This window comes from Narcine bancroftii, chromosome 7 (genome assembly GCF_036971445.1).
Source record: "Narcine bancroftii isolate sNarBan1 chromosome 7, sNarBan1.hap1, whole genome shotgun sequence".
Classification (NCBI taxonomy): domain Eukaryota; kingdom Metazoa; phylum Chordata; class Chondrichthyes; order Torpediniformes; family Narcinidae; genus Narcine; species Narcine bancroftii.
The window spans coordinates 192,232,387-192,256,763 of NC_091475.1; the positions used below are offsets into that span (position 1 = coordinate 192,232,387).

General features: G+C 40.1%; 2 protein-coding genes across 8 annotated transcripts in view; one reads left to right on the plus strand and one right to left on the minus strand.

Annotated features, from left to right (window-relative positions):
• Window positions 1-15,286, plus strand: part of LOC138739543 (dicarboxylate carrier UCP2-like) — a 52,546-nt gene extending 37,260 nt beyond the window's left edge. For all 3 annotated transcript variants that reach the window (XM_069891831.1, XM_069891832.1, XM_069891833.1), the window contains 4 exons: window positions 1,877-2,074; window positions 7,431-7,532; window positions 7,615-7,795; window positions 13,436-15,286. In XM_069891831.1, coding sequence (XP_069747932.1) covers window positions 1,877-2,074; window positions 7,431-7,532; window positions 7,615-7,795; window positions 13,436-13,547 — 593 coding nt within the window. In that variant the 3' untranslated portion in view covers window positions 13,548-15,286. The remainder of the gene's footprint in view (window positions 1-1,876; window positions 2,075-7,430; window positions 7,533-7,614; window positions 7,796-13,435) is intronic.
• A 1,637-nt stretch (window positions 15,287-16,923) lies between these two features.
• c2cd3 (C2 domain containing 3 centriole elongation regulator) overlaps window positions 16,924-24,377 on the minus strand; it is a 187,502-nt gene continuing 180,048 nt past the window's right edge. For all 5 annotated transcript variants that reach the window (XM_069891824.1, XM_069891821.1, XM_069891820.1 and 2 more), the window contains one exon: window positions 16,924-18,435. In XM_069891824.1, coding sequence (XP_069747925.1) covers window positions 18,298-18,435 — 138 coding nt within the window. In that variant the 3' untranslated portion in view covers window positions 16,924-18,297. The remainder of the gene's footprint in view (window positions 18,436-24,377) is intronic.

Sequence of the window (24,377 nt, forward strand, 5' to 3'; positions counted from 1 at the left end):
ATCAGGAGGTGAGAATGGTGGAATAAAGAGTGATCAAGATGGAACCAAGGATGGGGGATGGGGAGGGCAGGGAGTGAGAACAGGTGTTTTCATGCTGGGCCCCCGCTTAGAGGCCGGCTGCAGAGGCAGATGAAAATTTTAAACTTACCTGTTCATGGAGTAGTTCTAAAAGGCTGCTCCACTGCTGCTTTTATGCAGAGCGGTATCTCGGGGTGGCGTCTGGAGCCACCGTAGGCGGGGTGACTGTTGCTGTGGCGCCGCCCATCATAAATACATGACAAAGCAATGGTCGTCTTCCCTACCCATAATCCTCCATGCAACAAACCACTCTGCGTTTCCAAGAAAGGTTGCAGCTGCGTGGGGGATTATGGGTTGGGAAGACGGTCATTTCTCAGCTGTGTATTAAGCTGCTAGCACTGACGAGCAACCTCAAAGGCCGAAGCGGCCCAGTGAGGTACCAGAGCAGCCGGCAGGGCTGTCATAGCCCACACTGGCCGCCCCCTGATGGCCCCGCTGGCCAACCCTCCTCTGACAGCTCCTGCTGGCCACTCCTGCCCTGACGGCCCCCCGCCCTGACGGCTCCCACCAGCCCCCTCTGCCCTGACGGCCGCGGCTGCCTCTATCCTGAGGGGGTCATGGAGGGAGGGAGAGGGGTGAGTGAGATGGGTCACGGGCTGATGACATCACTGCGATGTCATTATCCTGCCCCTATATTCAGTAGCATTACATTCATGCAGGGTGGCAGAGCACAGCGCTCCACTGCTGACCTTTCCCACAAGAGGGATTGCAGTCGGAGCATTGGATCCGGCCAGGCGCATTAATGGAGGTAAGTGTCCCGACATAAGGATGGAGAATCTCTACCTTTACACTTGGGATTTTTGACTGTAAGAAGGGCCTAAGAGCACAGAGGAATCCAGTGTGGAAATAGGGGTTTAAGAGGTTTGAACTAAAGAGAAGGGGGATAAGAAGGGGTGGTGGTGGATATGAGAAGATGGGAAAGGGTACTGGGGTGTGGACTACTCAGGCAGAATATGAGGTGTTGTTCCTCTAGTTTATGATGAGCCTCACTTTAACAGTGGAATGACAGGTTGCTTTGGGAATAGGAACGGGAGTTGAAATGGCCCACAACTGAGAGCTCAGGATGCCCATTGCGGACAGAGCATAGATGCTTTGTGAAATGATCCCCAAGATTCTGCTCGGTCTCACCAATGTAGAAGAGGCTACGTGAAGCACCAAATGCAGTGCATGTCAACCTTTGCAATAGTCGAATTTGAACAGAATACAAAAAACAATGGAGATTTGCACATATAAGAAAATAAGGCAAGTTTTATTTAAAAAAAGTTAATTTGGACATATAGCATGGTAATAGATCCACTTTGGCCCATGAGTCCACGCTGCCCAATTACACCCAAATGACTTACAACCCCAGTATATTTTGAGGGGTGGAAGGAAACTAGAGCACCACGGAGAATGTACAAGCTCCACACAGAGAGCGTCGGATTCGAACCCTGGTCGCTGGCACTGTAACAGTGTTGAGCTAATCACTAATCACCTAACCGTGATGCTCTTATTGTGAATTGCACTCCTGAAATGGTGGTAGAAACAAACATAACACTAACTTGCAAAATAGAATTAATATGTACATGAAAAAGGGGGAGAAAAGCCACAGTAAAGTTTGGTGATTTGGTTCTGCTTCAATGAGCTGAAAGAGGGCTGAGTGTCTCTCAGTGCCATACGATTGTGTAATTCTAAGTTTCCCCTCCTGCCCCAGTTGCCCTGCTTCTCTTATCTACCTTAGATCACTGCTTTAGCCCCAGCCTTTGACATGTAGTGAACAAAGTGTGGATCTCCAATTTGCTAATTTTGTTTTTTTCAGCTATCTCCATTAGTTGTCGACTACTTGCTGGATGTACCACTGGAGCCATGGCAGTCACCTTTGCACAGCCAACCGATGTGGTGAAAGTAAGGTTTCAAGCACAAGCAAACATCACTGGTGTGACTAAGCGTTACAGTGGGACATTAAATGCCTATAGGACAATTGCCAAAGAAGAAGGACTTAAAGGCTTATGGAAAGGTCTGTGAAGATCTTCTGGTGATGAAATGAGGGTCCTTGAGTTGACAGGACCTTTTGGTTTTATAGAACCAGAGAACACTACAGCACAGAAACAGGTCCTTGTACCCTCTAACATGTGGCAAATTATTATTCTGCCTAGTTCAATTTAACGGCACCCGGACCATAGCCCTCCATTCCTATCCCATGCACCTACCTACCTGAATGTCAAACTTGAGCCTGCATTCACCACTTCAGTCGGTAGCTTGTTCCACACTCTCTGTGTGAAGAAGTTCCCCCAATGCTCTCTAAATATTTCCCCTTTTACCCTCAACCCCTGTCCTCTAGTTGTTGCCTCATTTATATTTGACAATTGTCAATGGCAAGTGAAAAAAATGGGAACTTCTCCTCCTCCTGAATCCCATTACACTGGGCAGCAAATGTTTTCAAAAGGTTTGTTATCTGAAAACAATTCTGGATTATGATAGACAATCTCAAGCTGAACACAAAAATAATTTTAGATTTGCTGTATCACGTAGCAAGTTGGAGAAACATTAACTTTTATTGAATGTAGCAGGTTTAATTGCATAATGATGCTGACATATTGTGTTAGTTCAACTGACCTAAAAATGTTTTGCCGCTGATTTTTGTTTGTACTCAGCATCTGATGCCTCTTGTATCAGTGTCCAACAATAGTCGGCCAGCCTTGATGGATTCCAGTTGCCCTGATACTGCTTTTCCACGGTCACAATATCCTGGTGAAACTTTCACCACGTTCGTCACTGACTGCACCAAGATCAGCAGGGAAGGAGTCCAAGTGCGAATGCAGAAAATGAATTTTCAATGACATGTTCCACTTCATGGTTTTGTAAACTTGAGGTAGACTTAAAATATGACAGAAATCTCAAAAACAGGTTATAGCTAAAAAAAAGGGTATGTAATTGGAACATTTTAGTGTGATGTTCGTGATCAACAGCCCAAGAATCGATAAAATACACCCAAATATGTTCAGGAAGCAAAGCCAGTGAATTATTTGTGAATAGTGAATCCACACGTTTGAAGGGAAATGTTCCTGTGTCCTCTCCCAGAAGAAACAGGGAAAAAGGAAGCTTGCATAAAATATCCCAGCTGAATAGACTAACAAGGTTTATCATGGACTGAATACAAAATCTTCCTTAATTAATGTTTGCTCATTAGTAACAGCTTTTTTTTAAAAAACTCCTTATTCATAAATAGAAGTGTCTTGAAGATAAAGCCTTTTGTCGCCTTTCCAGGACTATTGTTTTGTATAGTGATTAAATGCAGGTAATTTGCAATGAGATGGCTGGACGTTAGCAGTAATTTTGTTCAATGTGATGGCTGGACGCTAGCAGTAATTTTGTTCAATGTGATGGCTGGACGTTAGCAGTAATTTTGTTCAATGTGATGGCTGGACGTTGGCAGTAATTTTGTTCAATGTGATGGCTGGACGTTGGCAGTAATTTTGTTCAATGTGATGGCTGGACGTTAGCAGTAATTTTGTTAAATGTGATGGCTGGACGTTAGCAGTAATTTTGTTCAATGTGATGGCTGGACGTTAGCAGTAATTATGTTCAATGTGATGGCTGGACGTTAGCAGTAATTTTGTTAAATGTGATGGCTGGACGTTAGCAGTAATTTTGTTCAATGTGATGGCTGGACGTTAGCAGTAATTTTGTTCAATGTGATGGCAGGACGTTAGCAGTAATTTTGTTAAATGTGATGGCTGGACGTTAGCAGTAATTTTGTTCAATGTGATGGCTGGACATTGGCAGTAATTTTGTTCAATGTGATGGCTGGATGTAGCAGTAATTTTGTTCAATGTGATGCCTGGACGTAGCAGTAATTTTGTTCAATGTGATGGCTGGACGTTAGCAGTAATTTTGTTCAATGTGATGGCTTGACGTTAGCAGTAATTTTGTTCAATGTGATGGCTGGACGTAGCAGTAATTTTGTTCAATGTGATGGCTGGATGTAGCAGTAATTTTGTTCAATGTGATGGCTAGATGTAGCAGTAATTTTGTTCAATGTGATGGCTGGATGTAGCAGTAATTTTGTTCAATGTGATGGCTGGACGTAGCAGTAGTTTTGTTAAATGTGATGGCTGGACGTTAGCAGTAATTTTGTTCAATGTGATGGCTGGATGTAGCAGTAATTTTGTTCAATGTGATGGCTGGATGTAGCAGTAATTTTGTTCAATGTGATGGCTGGACGTAGCAGTAATTTTGTTCAATGTGATGGCTGGATGTAGCAGAAATTTTGTTCAATGTGATGGCTGGACGTTAGCAGTAATTTTGTTCAATGTGATGGCTGGACGTTGGCAGTAATTTTGTTCAATGTGATGGCTGGATGTAGCAGTAATTTTGTTCAATGTGATGGCTGGATGTAGCAGTAATTTTGTTCAATGTGATGGCTGGATGTAGCAGTAATTTTGTTCAATGTGATGCCTGGACGTAGCAGTAATTTTGTTCAATGTGATGGCTGGATGTAGCAGTAATTTTGTTCAATGTGATGGCTGGATGTAGCAGTAATTTTGTTCAATGTGATGGCTGGATGTAGCAGTAATTTTGTTCAATGTGATGGCTGGACGTAGCAGTAGTTTTGTTAAATGTGATGGCTGGATGTAGCAGTAATTTTGTTCAATGTGATGGCTGGACGTAGCAGTAGATTTGTTAAATGTGATGGCTGGATGTAGCAGTAATTTTGTTCAATGTGATGGCTGGATGTAGCAGTAATTTTGTTCAATGTGATGGCTGGACGTTAGCAGTAATTTTGTTCAATGTGATGGCTGGACGTTGGCAGTAATTTTGTTCAATGTGATGGCTGGATGTAGCAGTAATTTTGTTCAATGTGATGGCTGGATGTCGCAGTAATTTTGTTCAATGTGATGGCTGGATGTAGCAGTAATTTTGTTCAATGTGATGGCTGGACGTTAGCAGTAATTTTGTTCAATGTGATGGCTGGACGTTAGCAGTAATTTTGTTCAATGTGATGGCTGGATGTAGCAGTAATTTTGTTCAATGTGATGGCTGGATGTAGCAGTAATTTTGTTCAATGTGATGGCTGGATGTAGCTGAAATTTTGTTCAATGTGATGCCTGGACGTAGCAGTAATTTTGTTAAATGTGATGGCTGGACGTTAGCAGTAATTTTGTTCAATGTGATGGCTGGACGTTAGCAGTAATTTTGTTAAATGTGATGGCTGGACGTTAGCAGTAATTTTGTTCAATGTGATGGCTGGACGTTAGCAGTAATTATGTTCAATGTGATGGCTGGACGTTAGCAGTAATTTTGTTAAATGTGATGGCTGGACGTTAGCAGTAATTTTGTTCAATGTGATGGCTGGAATTTAGCAGTAATTTTGTTCAATGTGATGGCAGGACGTTAGCAGTAATTTTGTTAAATGTGATGGCTGGACGTTAGCAGTAATTTTGTTCAATGTGATGGCTGGACATTGGCAGTAATTTTGTTCAATGTGATGGCTGGATGTAGCAGTAATTTTGTTCAATGTGATGCCTGGACGTAGCAGTAATTTTGTTCAATGTGATGGCTGGACGTTAGCAGTAATTTTGTTCAATGTGATGGCTTGACGTTAGCAGTAATTTTGTTCAATGTGATGGCTGGACGTAGCAGTAATTTTGTTCAATGTGATGGCTGGATGTAGCAGTAATTTTGTTCAATGTGATGGCTGGATGTAGCAGTAATTTTGTTCAATGTGATGGCTGGATGTAGCAGTAATTTTGTTCAATGTGATGGCTGGACGTAGCAGTAGTTTTGTTAAATGTGATGGCTGGACGTTAGCAGTAATTTTGTTCAATGTGATGGCTGGATGTAGCAGTAATTTTGTTCAATGTGATGGCTGGATGTAGCAGTAATTTTGTTCAATGTGATGGCTGGACGTAGCAGTAATTTTGTTCAATGTGATGGCTGGATGTAGCAGTAATTTTGTTCAATGTGATGCCTGGACGTAGCAGTAATTTTGTTCAATGTGATGGCTGGATGTAGCAGTAATTTTGTTCAATGTGATGGCTGGATGTAGCAGTAATTTTGTTCAATGTGATGGCTGGATGTAGCAGTAATTTTGTTCAATGTGATGGCTGGACGTAGCAGTAGTTTTGTTAAATGTGATGGCTGGATGTAGCAGTAATTTTGTTCAATGTGATGGCTGGACGTAGCAGTAGTTTTGTTAAATGTGATGGCTGGATGTAGCAGTAATTTTGTTCAATGTGATGGCTGGATGTAGCAGTAATTTTGTTCAATGTGATGGCTGGACGTTAGCAGTAATTTTGTTCAATGTGATGGCTGGACGTTGGCAGTAATTTTGTTCAATGTGATGGCTGGATGTAGCAGTAATTTTGTTCAATGTGATGGCTGGATGTCGCAGTAATTTTGTTCAATGTGATGGCTGGACGTTAGCAGTAATTTTGTTCAATGTGATGGCTGGACGTTAGCAGTAATTTTGTTCAATGTGATGGCTGGATGTAGCAGTAATTTTGTTCAATGTGATGGCTGGATGTAGCAGTAATTTTGTTCAATGTGATGGCTGGATGTAGCAGAAATTTTGTTCAATGTGATGCCTGGACGTAGCAGTAATTTTGTTAAATGTGATGGCTGGACGTTAGCAGTAATTTTGTTCAATGTGATGGCTGGACGTTAGCAGTAATTTTGTTAAATGTGATGGCTGGACGTTGGCAGTAATTTTGTTCAAATTGATGGCTGGACGTTAGCAGTAATTTTGTTCAATGTGATGGCTGGACGTTAGCAGTTATTTTGTTCAATGTGATGGCTGGACGTTAGTAGTAATTTTGTTCAATGTGATGGCTGGACGTTAGCAGTAATTTTGTTCAATGTGATGGCTGGACGTTAGCAGTAATTTCGTTCAATGTGATGGCTGGACATTAGCAGTAATTTTGTTCAATGTCATGGCTGGACGTTAGCAGTAATTTTGTTCAATGTGATGGCTGGACATTAGCAGTAATTTTGTTCAATGTGATGGCTGGACGTTAGCAGTAATTTTGTTCAATGTGATGGCTGGACGTTGGCAGTAATTTTGTTCAATGTGATGGCTGGATGTAGCAGTAATTTTGTTCAATGTGATGCCTGGACGTAGCAGTAATTTTGTTCAATGTGATGGCTGGACGTTAGTAGTAATTTTGTTAAATGTGATGGCTGGACGTTAGCAGTAATTTTGTTAAATGTGATGGCTGGACGTTAGCAATTTCATTCAATGTGATGGCTGGATGTTAGCAGTAATTTTGTTCAATGTGATGGCTGGACGTAGCAGTAAATTTTGTTCTACTTTGCCAGAGGTGGCTTCAGATGGACCAGTTCGCTTCCGCTAAGGCAATGTGTTGGTTTCACAGGGGCTGTGCCAAATATTGCTCGCAATTCTATTGTCAACTGTGCCGAGCTGGTGACTTACGACGTCTTTAAGAATGCATTGTTCCACTATCACCTGATGACTGGTAAGCACCGGATGATTTCTGGATGTAAGAGATGACACCGATTCAGTCGAGATAAAGTGGGTAATTGAGCTTTTCTTTGCAGACAACCTTCCTTGCCACTTCTGTTCTGCTTGTGTTGCTGGATTCTGCACGACTATTGTGGCGTCTCCTGTCGACGTTGTGAAGACCAGATACATGAACTCCACCCGTGGCCAATACAGCAGTGCCATTAATTGCTCCTTAACCATGCTGAGAAAGGAGGGCTTGACAGCTTTTTATAAAGGGTAACCATTCTACACCAGCAACAATACAACGAAGCTGGGCTTAAAGAATCCCGTCTTTCATTAACATCTTTCGTTTATCTGCCAGCATGTGATTGTCTCCTTAACAAATGACTTTCCTTGCCTTCACTCCTTATCAGCGGGCTTCATTTATCTGCCAGCATGTGATTGTCTCCTTAACAAATGACTTTCCTTGCCTTCACTCCTTATCAGCGGGCTTCATTTATCTGCCAGCATGTGATTGTCTCCTTAACAAATGACTTTCCTTGCCTTCACTCCTTATCAGTGGGTTGAAAAGAACACATGGTACAGTAGAACCATAAAAAGAACACATGGTACAATAGATCCATAAAAAGAACCATAAAAAGAACACATAGTACAGTAGAACCATAAAAAGAACACATAGTACAGAACCATAAAAAGAACACATGGTATAGTAGAACCATAAAAAGAACACATGGTACAGAACCATAAAAAGAACCATAAAAAGAACACATGGTATAGTAGAACCATAAAAAGAACACATAGTACAGAACCATAAAAAGAACACATGGTACAGAACCATAAAAAGAACCATAAAAAGAACACATGGTACAGAACCATAAAAAGAATTATAAAGAGAACACATGGTACAGGACCATAAAAAGAACCATAAAAATAACACATGGTACAGTAGAACCATAAAAAGAACCATAAAAAGAACATATGGTACAGTAGAACCATCAAAAGAACACATGGTACAGAACCATAAAAAGAACCATAAAAAGAACATATGGTACAGTAGAACCATCAAAAGAACACATGGTACAGAACCATAAAAAAAACCATAAAAAGAACATATGGTACAGTAGAACCATCAAAAGAACACATGGTACAGAACCATAAAAAGAACCATAAAAAGAACATATGGTACAGTAGAACCATCAAAAGAACACATGGTACAGAACCATAAAAAGAACCATAAAAAGAACATATGGTACAGTAGAACCATCAAAAGAACACATGGTACAGAACCATAAAAAGAACCATAAAAAGAACACATGGTACAGAACCATAAAAAGAATTATAAAGAGAACACATGGTACAGGACCATAAAAAGAACCATAAAAATAACACATGGTACAGTAGAACCATAAAAAGAACCATAAAAAGAACATATGGTACAGTAGAACCATCAAAAGAACACATGGTACAGAACCATAAAAAGAACCATAAAAAGAACATATGGTACAGTAGAACCATCAAAAGAACACATGGTACAGAACCATAAAAAGAACCATAAAAAGAACACATGGTACAGAACCATAAAAAGAACCATAAAAAGAACACATGGTACAGAACCATAAAAAGAATTATAAAGAGAACACATGGTACAGGACCATAAAAAGAACCATAAAAATAACACATGGTACAGTAGAACCATAAAAAGAACCATAAAAAGAACATATGGTACAGTAGAACCATCAAAAGAACACATGGTACAGAACCATAAAAAGAACCATAAAAAGAACATATGGTACAGTAGAACCATCAAAAGAACACATGGTACAGAACCATAAAAAAAACCATAAAAAGAACATATGGTACAGTAGAACCATCAAAAGAACACATGGTACAGAACCATAAAAAGAACCATAAAAAGAACATATGGTACAGTAGAACCATCAAAAGAACACATGGTACAGAACCATAAAAAGAACCATAAAAAGAACATATGGTACAGTAGAACCATCAAAAGAACATATGGTACAGTAGAACCATCAAAAGAACACATGGTACAGAACCATAAAAAGAACCATAAAAAGAACACATGGTACAGAACCATAAAAAGAATTATAAAGAGAACACATGGTACAGGACCATAAAAAGAACCATAAAAATAACACATGGTACAGTAGAACCATAAAAAGAACCATAAAAAGAACATATGGTACAGTAGAACCATCAAAAGAACACATGGTACAGAACCATAAAAAGAACCATAAAAAGAACATATGGTACAGTAGAACCATCAAAAGAACACATGGTACAGAACCATAAAAAGAACCATAAAAAGAACACATGGTACAGAACCATAAAAAGAACCATAAAAAGAACACATGGTACAGAACCATAAAAAGAATTATAAAGAGAACACATGGTACAGGACCATAAAAAGAACCATAAAAATAACACATGGTACAGTAGAACCATAAAAAGAACCATAAAAAGAACATATGGTACAGTAGAACCATCAAAAGAACACATGGTACAGAACCATAAAAAGAACCATAAAAAGAACATATGGTACAGTAGAACCATCAAAAGAACACATGGTACAGAACCATAAAAAAAACCATAAAAAGAACATATGGTACAGTAGAACCATCAAAAGAACACATGGTACAGAACCATAAAAAGAACCATAAAAAGAACATATGGTACAGTAGAACCATCAAAAGAACACATGGTACAGAACCATAAAAAGAACCATAAAAAGAACATATGGTACAGTAGAACCATCAAAAGAACACATGGTACAGAACCATAAAAAGAACCATAAAAAGAACACATGGTACAGAACCATAAAAAGAATTATAAAGAGAACACATGGTACAGGACCATAAAAAGAACCATAAAAATAACACATGGTACAGTAGAACCATAAAAAGAACCATAAAAAGAACATATGGTACAGTAGAACCATCAAAAGAACACATGGTACAGAACCATAAAAAGAACCATAAAAAGAACACATGGTACAGTAGAACCATAAAAAGAACACATGGACAGTAGATCCATAAAAAGAACACATGGTACAGTAGAACCATAAAAAGAACCATAAAAAGAACACATGGACAGTAGATCCATAAAAAGAACCATAAAAAGAACATATGGTACAGTAGAACCATCAAAAGAACACATGGTACAGAACCATAAAAAGAACACATGGTACAGTAGAACCATAAAAAGAACACATGGACAGTAGATCCATAAAAAGAACACATGGTACAGTAGAACCATAAAAAGAACCATAAAAAGAACACATGGTACAGTAGAACCATAAAAAGAACATATGGTACAGTAGAACCATCAAAAGAACACATGGTACAGAACCATAAAAAGAACCATTAAAAAGAACACATGGTACAGTAGAACCATAAAAAGAACACATGGACAGTAGATCCATAAAAAGAACACATGGTACAGTAGAACCATAAAAAGAACCATAAAAAGAACACATGGTACAGTAGAACCATAAAAAGAACATATGGTACAGTAGAACCATCAAAAGAACACATGGTACAGAACCATAAAAAGAACACATGGTACAGTAGAACCATAAAAAGAACACATGGACAGTAGATCCATAAAAAGAACACATGGTACAGTAGAACCATAAAAAGAACCATAAAAAGAACACATGGTACATTAGAACCATAAAAAGAACCATAAAAAGAACATATGGTACAGTAGAACCATCAAAAGAACACATGGTACAGAACCATAAAAAGAACCATAAAAAGAACACATGGTACAGTAGAACCATAAAAAGAACCATAAAAAGAACACATGGACAGTAGATCCATAAAAAGAACACATGGACAGTAGAACCATAAAAAGAACCATAAAAAGAACACATGGTCAGTAGATCCATAAAAAGAACATATGGTACAGAACCATAAAAAGAACACATGGACAGTAGAACCATAAAAAGAACCATAAAAAGAACACATGGACAGTAGATCCATAAAAAGAACACATGGTACAGAACCATAAAAAGAACACATGGACAGTAGAACCATAAAAAGAACACATGGACAGTAGATCCATAAAAAGAACACATGGTACAGAATCATAAAAAGAACACATGGACAGTAGAACCATAAAAAGAACCATAAAAAGAACACATGGACAGTAGATCCATAAAAAGAACCATAAAAAGAACACATGGACAGTAGATCCATAAAAAGAACACATGGTACAGAACCATAAAAAGAACACATGGACAGTAGAACCATAAAAAGAACCATAAAAAGAACACATGGACAGTAGAACCATAAAAAGAACCATAAAAAGAACACATGGACAGTAGATCCATAAAAAGAACACATGGTACAGAACCATAAAAAGAACACATGGACAGTAGAACCATTAAAAGAACCATAAAAAGAACACATGGACAGTAGAACCATTAAAAGAACCATAAAAAGAACACATGGACAGTAGATCCATAAAAAGAACACATGGTACAGAACCATAAAAGGAACACATGGACAGTAGAACCATAAAAAGAACCATAAAAAGAACACATGGACAGTAGAACCATTGCTGCACCCTCATTTCTGATTGCAGTGTTTTCCTCCTTCACTTCTAAGAGCCTTCTATCCATTCCATTTTACATCCTCAAACTGATCTCTCTGCAACTTATCCCTTGCTGGACAACTACACCTGATAGCTCTTATACTGAGATTACTTTGATTTAGGGATGCAGCATGGTAACAGGTCCTTTGGTGCACAAGCCTGTACCACCCAAATACACCCACATGACTTGTTAATGTACTAACACTATACATTTTTTGAAGAGTGGTAGGAAACTGGAGCACCCAGAATTCCATGCGGTCACAGAGCACGTACAGACTCCTTACAGACAATGCCAAATTCGAACTTTGGTCCCTGGCGCTGTAATTGTGTGGTGCTAAACGTTCTGCTAAACGTTCTGCTAACTGTGCAATCCCCCCCACAACGGTTAATGGGTTTATTTTCTCAGCCTGATTCTTCTTCGAAACCTGTTGTCTTTCACCTCCAACTGACCTCATATTACCAACCAAATTTTAAAAAAAATTAAATGCAGACATACAGCACGGTAACAGGCTATTTTTGGCCCTGAGTCTGGGCTGCCCAATTTACACCCCATTAACCTACGTTTTGAACGGTGGGAGGAAACGGGCCCCCAGAGAAAACTTACACAGACATGGGAAGAACATACAAATTCCTTACAGACACCATGGATTCAAGCATCAGTCCAGTCCCAATGGCTGGCGCTGTGAAGGCATTGCATTAAACGCCAACAAATCTTCCAAGTTCTCGAATATTGCTCTCTACATTATGCACGTTTTCATTTTCTGCTTTCTTGGTCTTGGGGGTTCAAAGTAAGTCAAATGCCTTAATGACTCAGATTACCTGAAAATAAATGACCACCAATCCTTCTTCCACATTAGTTTCTCCTCCTGAATTAGGCTAATGGGCAATGAGGACTAGGGCTCCATTGCACCACTTCCATGCTGGTTTTCTATGCTTGCTGGTCCTGGGTTGCTGTCATTTCTTCACACCACCCTCTCATCCTCCCCCATCCTTGCCTTCCATTATCAATGAAATGCAGTGATTCCTTCAATTCTGCCTGCTCATCTCCCAAGTCATTGGCATTGGTTCTGATCCTAATTATTCATCTTCCTTGCTTGCTGCTTTTCCAATGCACTGTCTTGTTTATGGTTCCCACCACAGAAGTGTCCAGCCAAATAACATTCACACCAAATATATGACTGTGCAAACATGATTAATTTAAACATGGGATGGGGCATGGGAGGCCATTTTAAAGCTTCGTAATGACATGGACTACCTCCAAGTTAACAAATCACTTAAAATGTTTCATTTTTACCACAGGTTCATGCCTTCCTTCCTGAGGCTGGGCTCATGGAATGTGGTGATGTTTGTCACCTATGAACAGTTGAAACGTGCGATGATGATCACCAAACAATCCTGGGATTCTCTTTAATGTTCTGTTATAATACTGACAGACAATACAAATTGTATTCTGTTACATCAATTGTGAATTTTTAGGGCACGAATCTTTTAAAATATTTGTAATTTGAGCATATCGCAGGTCGATAGCAATGTATATTGATAGCAATCTTCATGGGGAAATTTGTAAATTATTTGCATCACATGTAGATGGCAACCACAGCAAAGGCTGCGGTGGTGATAACTCCAGCAACTGCTGGGGAGGCAGCGGTTGCTGGGAGAATGAGAGGAGCAGCTTTGACAGTGGGGGGTCGGTATTACCGGAGAGAGCACACCGGCTATTCAGGGTGTACTGCAGCCAGGATGGTTACTGTGATCTCAGGGGCCACTCTCATCAGGTCTGAAACTGATGGCACGGCGCAACTGTTTGTGCCGGATTCCCTCAATCTACCAATGGCTGAACAGCTCCTGAGGTGGCAGGAAGCCAGTGTATGAAGGCAATTTGCCTGTTATAAAATTTTCACTAACTCAGCACAAGTGGTAATAAAATCATAAAATTTCCTGCAGTCCTCACATTCATACGTCTCCTTTTTCTGCACCAGACCCCAAGAACCTCTTGTCAACTAGAATTCGCTAATCCTGCTGTGTGGCGAGAACATACTCCCCCTGCCTTCTGCCTATTTCACTTTTGAGAGCCTCCTACTTGCCAGACTTCCCATTACCTGTAAACAGCATCACCCCATGACTTTTGCAAGTTCCTCTCTGATGCTGTCAAAACGAGCCTGCCCACCCCCCCACCTCTACTTATGAACTTTACTTGAGGACCAATCCTATCTTTAAACTAAAACAACAAAGCTTGCCTGTCCCAATGCCCTCACTCACAGACACTTTAATCGCTTGGCCCAGGTTCACTTCTTTGGATGACCAAACATATACCAATGTATAATTTCACCTGCCAGACCTGTGCCCACTCACTCAACCTCTGCAAACATTTCGCACAATTTGCTTTTCCACTCCAGGTAGTGTCATCAGAAAACTTAGATACACATGGCCTCCTCTTCCAAATCGTTTCTATAAATTCAGTTGCAAGATTTTTAGTCTGGCTTCTCTGCACTGAAAATGATAGAACATTACAGCCCAGTACAGGCCCTTCGGCCCATGATATTGTATTGGAGGATTTAAACCATGTTTTTGCTCCTGCAAGGCTGAGAATCAGTAACCTGCTTGAGACTCAGCAGACACAAGCTAAATTCCACCTTGGGGCCCAGAGATGCAATTATCTGACAAAAAGACACCTGTGTACCAAGAACATTTAATCTTCCTGCTTGTTTTGGTCACAGTCTTTCAGGCAGAGACCTAACCTTGACGCAAAAGAAACCATTGTATTCAAAGTGATAAGCTGAAAGTTGTGTTATTCGATAGAAGCCTAAGCATGCTAGCTTGCTCGCTTATCTTTTTGTGCTGGGAATAGGTGCTTGGGTAAGCAGTTTTTGAGTAATATAAGCCATGGTCCCACTGCTGAAGTTTGAGACTCTCCGAGAGGTGGCAACACCTCTCAGCAAGAAGAACTTCTAGAGTCCAGCCAACGTCCCAGTTGGGGGAGGTGGAGAAGCTGCTACCGGCGCGCCGACAACCTACTGCAAGTGTGCAGTCGTTGCCTCGCTTCGGCAGTTGGGACCAGTCCAGGCGTTGATAAGTATAATTGGGAAGGGCTTGCATATTGTAGTTTGATATCAGCTTTAGAATTTGTAATAAAGATTTGTATAAACTGAACTGCTATCGGCGTGTGTGTCTGTATTCTTTCGGTAGCTCAAACACTGTGACCACTCTAAAACGAACAAAGTGAGAGGTACAAGTTTACCCAGGACACCTACCAAAAAAACGAAACCTTCCTTACATCAGAACCCTCTACTTTTACTTCATCCATGTGCCCCTATTGTTCCAGCCTCCACCACCACTCCTCCTGGCAAGGCATTCCAGGCACCCACAACTCTCTGTGTAAACCTTTCTCCCTTCTCTTTGTACGCATCTCCTCTGGTGTTTGCTACTCCTGCCCTTAGAAGAAGGGTGCTGACTCCTTATTTTATACATGACTCTCATAATCTTGTTGACCTCTCAGTCATCTCTCAACCTCCTTCACTCCAAAGAGAAAAGCCCTAGCTCTGCTAACTTGTCACACAAGATGTATTTTCCAATCCAAGCAAGATCTCTTCTCTATAGCTTCCACATCTTTCTGTAATGAGGTGAGCAGAAATGAACACAATACTCTAAATGTGGTCTCATCAGAGATTTTTTTATATATGTGGAATTGGCTGGTTTGGTATTAATGAAAATGTCAGTGAAAATCCTAGTTGATCTTTTCTTCAGTGCCCATCTCATTACAAGTTGCTTCAAATAAAAGATACAAATCTTGCAGCTGCACAGGATATGGAGTTTGCCTTTATTTGCATATGTATATTCTTACCAAAGTTGTCCCATTATTGAAAACTGTGTGATCATCTTTAATGCCCTCTGCATACTAAGATTGACTACAGAAAGCATTGGATTAGTCACAACTAATCCAGTCTATTAATGTCCCTTCAACCTATGGTAAAAGGGTTAAATTAAATGAAAGCCATAGGAGAGGCTGCCTATGGGCTCTCATTGATACTGACTTCACACTTCCAAATCTGGCCAAAGAACTGAATTTAATAGACAAGGAGAGAATTGCTAACCTTTATATCAGCATTTGACCAAGTGTGGCATTAAGAAGCTCAATAAGTTTAATTTTTAAAAATGTAAACATTTTATTTACAGTATGCTAGAAGCCATTTCCTCTGGGCTGCCCAAATACAACCCCAAAAGTTTAAAGGTGGGAGGAAACCGGAGCACCCGGGGAAACCCACGCAGACATGGGGAGAATGTACAAACTCCTTACAGACAAAGCCGGATTCAAATCCGGGTCGCTGGTACGCTAATTAGTAAGAGTGGCTGAAATGAGTACTATCTGCAAAGTGACTTAGAGTTCCTCATTAAGGCTACTTCAAAAGCAATTCCAACTGAAAAGAGAGGTAACTTCATTATCTCTGTTCTTAATTTCTGGAACTATGGGAGAACCTTCAATAGACTGAGTTCTTATGGTTAAAGGTGGCAATTCACCAGTGTTTTTTCAATGGCTATAATGTACCCTTGCCATGTGAATAAAAAATGTTAACCAGCGTTAAACATATAACAACATTAATGCAAGACAGGGTTTTGAAATCTTGCCTGATTGTGGTTACATTTATACATTGTTTGTTATTTTATTAAAATTATCCCACAAATGCAAAGTAACTTATACACTGAGACATTGAGCCTTTTGTTCTAAATTAGGACAGATTTACCAGAATCATGAACACCCCAAAATATATCACCAATAAAAACAATTGTAATACATTGAAAAATAATTTATTGCCAGAGTACTTACATTCTGCTTTGAAAAACATCATTCTTATTGATAGAAACATTAAAGTTTAGTAACCAGCTATACAAGATTTCGGTCATTTCATACTAATAAAAAAATACACCCAACAGCATTATGACCAACACAATCCTTTATCCGTGTATAGAAAAATCCTTGCTTAGATGCCCTCCTCTATGGTATTTTCTACATTCTGATCTTTAACATTCTCACACTCAACCTTGTTTAAGAAAAACAAGCTCGAGTAATTGAGCAATTATTGCCTTATTGTCACTTCAAAACAGCAATACCAGCAATAGCAGGGTTCCATGAAAAACAATGCAGCCCTGTTGGAAGTTTGTAGAAAATGGCCCCTATTTAAGATCCATTTCATTAGTCTGCTTAGTTTGATTTTGCTGCAAATCACACTCCAATGAAAACTATGGGAATTGGAAGAAAACATTTCTTCACTACATTGAGTTTACCGTGAAACTGATGGTTATATTCTGCAATCCAGTTTCTTCTTTTTGTTTTGCACCAGGTTTACTAAATGATGCCTTGTTAGCCATTGTAATGAAATCCTCCTGTGCTAAGGGTTAAGGTACACCCAATAGTCATTGTAATGAAATCCTCCTGTACTAAGGGTTAAGGTACACCCGATAGCCATTGTAATGAAATCCTCCTGTACTAAGGGTTAAGGTACACCCGATAAGTGCTACAATTAGACACTTAAGAATTGGAACATTCCCAGCTCGAGAATCAGAAGACTCAATATATTTGTGATGCAAGAAAAATATTCATTAACCTTTGTACGATAGGGGAGAATAAAGTGCTGTGGTAATTTATGCTGTTCATACAAAGCAGAACCATCTACAAGGAAAGTAATTTTGTTATAATAAAAACATTATTGTAGTATGCTGTCACTCATTTCAGTGCTTTACATTGAACAGAATGTGGAAAATATTTTGCAGAAGATGTATGCTGACCACTGTCCATTGCCTGGGTGCTATTTTGGAGTGCAGTGCAAACAGTTTACACTGCTGTAGGTCAGGAATATAAATGTCAATGGAAACAAACTCAAAACTCACCTCAGCCAAAGCCCTTGAGTATGACGAAGAAATTAAAGGAATAAACAAGTAACAATATCTGATAAATACAGATCCAAATACAAATATGCTTTTATGTCAGGAGTAGAAGATGATCTGGAGAACGGGGTAATCAGTTTTACTGTACTCATGGTTCAGGCTCAGATACTATAAATCTCAAAAGTCACATGTATTTTTAACTTCTGGCTTAATGTACTTGGGCATTCACAGATTTCCAGGTATGATTTATGTAGGTTTATAATATTAATTGAAAAACAATTTCAATGATTTTCAGTAAAGCGTCCTGCAAAAATCTTTGCAATTCTTGCAGTTTCTTCTTTCGATAACTCTTTTGATGTTAACCTTGGCTTTTGTCGATTGGAATGCCGAGAAGGCCTTGTCAGATTTGGAATTTCACTCTGGAAAGAATGTAATTTTGGAAATTTATTTGAATGGTGAATTCCAAACCAATGATTATACTCTTAACAAACATCATAATAAATAACTGCTCAAAAACAAAATTATTTGTTAACTTTCTATTCCTTTCAGATTAACATTCCACAGCATAGAATGATGCTACCCAATTCCACTGAAGGAAGCTTAATCGTATAGAAGGGATAACACAGGCACATATTGTTTAGTTGAAAAGAATACTAGAATATTTGACAAGAAAATGGACTGAACCCTTCTTTGGTGCATTAAGATATTGTAGTGTATAACACAAACATCAAATCACATTCCCACTAAGTGACCTAGAAATTGGTTAAAATCATGTAAGTGAAAGTTTCAGCATCTTTTCCACCTCAAAAGATGTGTAATATTGTCAAAATTGAAGGCAGAGTACATGGTTAATGTCAAGATTCTTGACAGAGTGGAAGAACAGAGGGATTGCAGTATCCTTTAAGTCTGCATCCATGCTGATGTGTTATAACTATCTCATGACTATGCAATTATGCTAAGTTATTAACTTCATTATTTTATGCAAATGATCTGTTGCATAATTAATATCCAAGGAATGTCCACTATAACCATAATTGGTAAAATGTAAACTCTGTACAGCTATGACTAAATCGCTTTGCAATGTGACGTGTGCTAAGTGAAGAAACCACTTGAGTTTTAGATCTCACTCTATCAAGTCATGTGTGCCTTTTCTCTGTTCTTTTGACTGTGTACCTTAGATATTGGAACCTCGAACTAAACTCATAGTTTCTCCAGTACACAAAATCACCAATGAGTACTTTTTAGGTACGCATGATGGCAGTTTTCAATAATGTTGTTGTTTTTGAGGAGACTGTGGAGTCTTTTGAGGATTATGCTGATTGCCTGGATGCCTTTTTCAATGCCAATACCATTGCTGAGGGCAAGAAAATGAGTTTATTTCTTGCAAGTGTGGGACTGGCAGCATAGAAGTTGCTGAAAAATCTGTGCAGTCCGGATCAGCCCTGGCTTCAACTTGTTCCTTCGGCTATCTTTTGAAGAAGGCACTCCAAGACAGACTTGCTTCGGGACTACATCCCAAAATGTCCCATACTCAGCGACATCTTCTTTTGCTTCGTGATTTGATGTTCGACGACGCAAGGGCTAAAGGCATCGCTGATGAGATGGCGGGGGTGGCAAAGCAGGACTATATGGGGAAAGCAGCCAGGAGTAGAGAGGTCCATCGACTATGCCATGGGAAGAAGAAGCAGATGTCAAAATTTCCTTTAACTTATTCAACAAGGGGATGCTGTGCAAGTGCTGTGAAGGAAACCATCGGGGCTGACACCTGCCGATTCAAAGACATTACGTGCACGAATGTAAGAAATGAGGACATATTCACTCGGTGTGTTTTTTCCTCAAAGCATGGCCATGAGAAGACAAAATTTGTTGAAAATTATTCTGTCAAAGACTCTTAGTATCTGAGTGTACAAATGGATAAGACATTTGGTTTGATTCAGCTTGAGGATGAGTGCTACCGTACACTTTTACCGTAGAAAGTTAATGTAAATGTAGGAAATGCATGCATTAAGATGGAGGTAGATACAGGAGCTTCCCAGTTGACCCTGTCTGACTCAGTGTACTCTGCAAAATTGTCAGAGTTTTCATTAGAGGAAACAAAAAACATCCTTAGGAGCTACTGTGGGGAGATAGTACCAGTCCTCAGTAAGATAACTCTCCCAGTGCAGTATGAAAATTGTGAAACATTCATGCTGGAATTGGAAGAGACTGGCTTACCAAATCACATTGAGTTGGGAGAACATTTTGGTGGTTAGGGATCGGGGTAATGAGATCAAATTTCAGCCCAAGCCAACCCATAAATCACACCATAAATGGGTTGCTCCATCTTCTGCTCAGTTCGAGTTAGACTCAATTCTAAGAAGGTATGACACGTTGTTTGGGAATGAAGGATAAGGCATAAAAGGGTTTACTGCTTCAACTAAACGCAAGCCAGGTGCAAAACAGACATTTCAGCATGCATGACCCGTGTTTTATACACTGGTGGAAACTGTATAGAGTTTGAGCAGTTCATAAATGATGACCCTGTTGCACCTAATGGACCTCACCCACAGTTCATGGTTCCAAGTCCCAAGGGAATATTTGTGTGTGCAGTGACTACAAGCGCATGACGGAGGTCATCGAGGAGGATGGCTACAAGCTGCCCAATGTGCAAGATCGCAAAACTTGCACAAGATAAGTGTTTTCGGTCATTGACCCAGCTGGTGCACTTAATCTGCTCTTTCTTTTTTTTTTAATTTTTTATTTTTCACACCATTAATCACATTAACCATGATACACATTTTTTCCTTTTCTTGATGAGGAGTTGGCTGAACTCCTCGTGCTCAACATTCACAAAGGCTTGCTTGCACCCAATTGCTTGTGCTTTGTAGTGAAAACCACATCAGTCTTCTTCTAAGCGATTATAGACAAGAGTTTGTCAGGCATGGAGCATGTTTTTTGATACCTCAATGACATTTTGATTGTGACTGATACCTACGACTAGCACACGAAGGTGCCAGCAGAGCTGTTTGCCTGGCTGGACAAACACAATGTGCAATTCAATTGTAAAAAGTGCCAATTTCTGAAGCAGACTATCAGTTACCTTGGACACAAACTCACTGATGACGACATTAAGCCATTGCAGGACAAAGTGAAGGCCATCACAAATGTGCGAAAACCAGAGAATAAACTGAAATCTTTCCTCGGGATGATAAGTTATGTTACGAGCCCAGAGGACCCCAAAACCCAGCAGCAATACATATTCACCAAGTCAAATGGCTACATAAACAAAAGTTGTTTTTAATTATCTTTAAACATGCAAACAGAATCACACTTTAACTTATCACTATTGACTTAACTAACCTAACTTAACCCCCTTCTAATTCTAAGCGCACGTGTATGTAATGTGTGTAAGTTCAAAAAAGTTCTTGGATTCACAGTCCAATCTCACTTCTCATTCCTCCAAGTCCATTGGTTGCAGGCAATTCTTATAGTATGCACAGAATTTAACATTCTAAGGTGCTTGAAAGGTAAATGGTTACCACTCAAGAAGGTTCTTGTCGGTTTTCAGAGAGAGATTTGTTGTTCCAGGAAAGCCACAACTGATTTACTTCCATCAGCCACTTCAGTGTCTTGCTGAAGAAACTTGCCCCCCTCAGGGTTCTCCAGATGATAACTTATTTCTTTCAGGTGCTTTTTTGTTTCTCTTATTCCAAGTGAAACATTAAATAGCCAGTCTTCTCCTCTTGACCAGGCTGAACTAAGCACTCACAACCCGTCGTCCAAAATAAGGTTTTCCACAAGTTTGCCAGCTTGTCCTGTTCCAGTTGCTGCTGCTGACTGTAAAACTGATCTCTGTCTCTCTCTCTCTCACACACACAGAACCCGTTTGAGACTCTCTGCTTGCAAAACCACATGACCCTCTTAGAATAGCAAGTTCCCCTTCAGACAGAATGTAGCTCTGACAAGCTCTCTTATCTGTTGGATTTTTTGTAAACAACAATCCATTAGTGAAGTCTCTTGGGCACTCTTCAAAGCTTTTGCAAAGGCTCTGAGGCCCCGACACATCTAGCAGTAGCAGAGCTCCAGTATTTTAAATAAGATCCGTTTTAAAGTGTTTGTATGTGACCTACACTAATAAACCTTGCCTCAATTTATCACCCAAACACATATCTATATTCTGTCACAGTTACAATGGGAAATTCCAAATCTGAGTTCAAAACTACACCCGCTCTATGTGCTGCTGCAACACTCCACAGAGTGGAAATGGTGCACAAATATGAAGAACCCTTTGAGTGTGTGTCTTGGGTAAATTTGTACCTCTCACTTTGTTCGTTTTAGATTGGTCACAGTGTTTGAGCTACCGAAAGAAAATAGACACACACACCGAGAGCAGTTCAGATTATACAAATGTTTGTTACTAATTCAAAAGCTGATTTCACACTACAATATACAAGCCCTTCCCAACTATACTTATCAACGCTTGGACTGGTCCCAACGGCCGAAGCGAGGCAACGACTGCACACTTGTAGTAGGTTGTCAGAGCGCCGGTAGCAGCTTCTCCACCTCCCCTGACCGGGACGTTGGCTGGACTCCAGAAGTTCTTCTTCTTGCTGAGAGATGTTGCCACTTCTCGGAGAGTCTCCCACTTCAGCAGCGGGACCATGCCTTATATTACCCAAAAACTGCTTACCCAAGCACCTATTCCCAGCACAGCAAGAAAGATAAGCAAGCAAGCTAGGTTAATTAACAAATAACATAATTTTCAGCTTATAATTTTTAATACAATGGTTTATTCTACATCAAGGCTAGGCCTCTGACAGTCTGTGACCAAAACAAGCAGGAAGATTAAATGTTCTCAGTACACAGATGTCCTTTCTTCGGATAACAGCATCTCTGGCCCCTCGGTGGAATTTAGCTTATGTCTGCTGATTCTAAAAACAATTAGGTTCTCAGCCTTGCAGAACACAAAGCTGCAAGTTTAAAAAAAAGGTTCTCAGCTCTGCAGAACCAAGAGCTGGAAATTAAGAAAAAACAGGTTAAAAAATAGGTTAGAATCTTCCATTACAGTGTGCTAGCTAGTGACCACGTTCTAGTCCATTCTTTGGCTTGGCTTCGCGGACGAAGATTTATGGAGGGGGTAAATGTCCACGTCAGCTGCAGGCTCGTTTGTGGCTGACAAGTCCGATGCGGGACAGGCAGACACGGTTGCAGCGGAAAATTGGTTAGTTAGGGTTGGGTGTTGAGTTTTTCCTCCTTTGTCTTTTGTCAGTGAGGTGGGCTCTGCGGTCTTCTTCAAAGGAGGTTGCTGCCCGCCGAACTGTGAGGCGCCAAGATGTACGGTTTGAGGCGATATCAGCCCACTGGCGGTGGTCAATGTGGCAGGCACCAAGAGATTTCTTTAGGCAGTCCTTGTACGATCCATTAAACCACTAGTTTTGATTGTGGATGCAAGTCCCTATGGAGTAGGGGCTGTCCTAAGTCACAAATTGGATGATGGCTCAGAAAAGCCAATTTATCACGTTGAGTGACAAGGAAGGCTTGGTGATTGTGCTTGGCATGTGGATACTTCACCTCTACCATTATGGTAGAAATTTCACTCTCGTTACAGACCATCAGCCTATTACAAACGTTTTCGGTCAGAAATCGGGGATTCCCCCTCTGGCTACTGCTTGCATGCAGAGATGGGCTTTGCTCCTCTCTGGCTATCGATATTAGATTGAATTCTGATCTTTGTCTCATAACACAAATGCAGATCTGAAATTGACCCTGGCATCAGGGAGGCAAAATACCATCTGGGATACTCAATCTCTTCCATAGAACCTCTTATCTTCCCCCTAATTATGGAATCCCCTATCACTACACCTCACCTCTTTTCCTCCCCTCCTTTCTTGGCCACAAACCCAGACTCCGTTTCAGAAACCTGATCTTTGTGACTTGTCCCTGGTAGGACCCCACCCCCCCACCCCAGTATCAAAAATGGTATACAGGTTGAATATCCCTTTTTCGAATACCTGAAATGTGAAATCATCCAAAATCCAAAACTTTTTTTTTGCCCGTAGTCCCATAAAGTAAATACGTAATGGAATTCAGAAACTGATCGGAGAACAGGACGTAGCGGACGCATTATGGAGTGTAGATGCATATGTAAATATTTATATTGTAATGTGAATGCATGCATCTCTAAATCTGAGTGAATTAGTGCATTTTTAAAATGGTGTTCCAAAATTGGGAAAAAAATCAAAATCTGAAACACTTCTGGTCCCAGGCATTTCAGATAAGGGGTATTCACCTTATTGAGGGGGAAGGCCAAAAGGTGTTTTGTGCGACTTGCCTGTTCATTTTCCTTCTCCTGTCACCCATCTACCCTCCTCCTGCTTCCTAG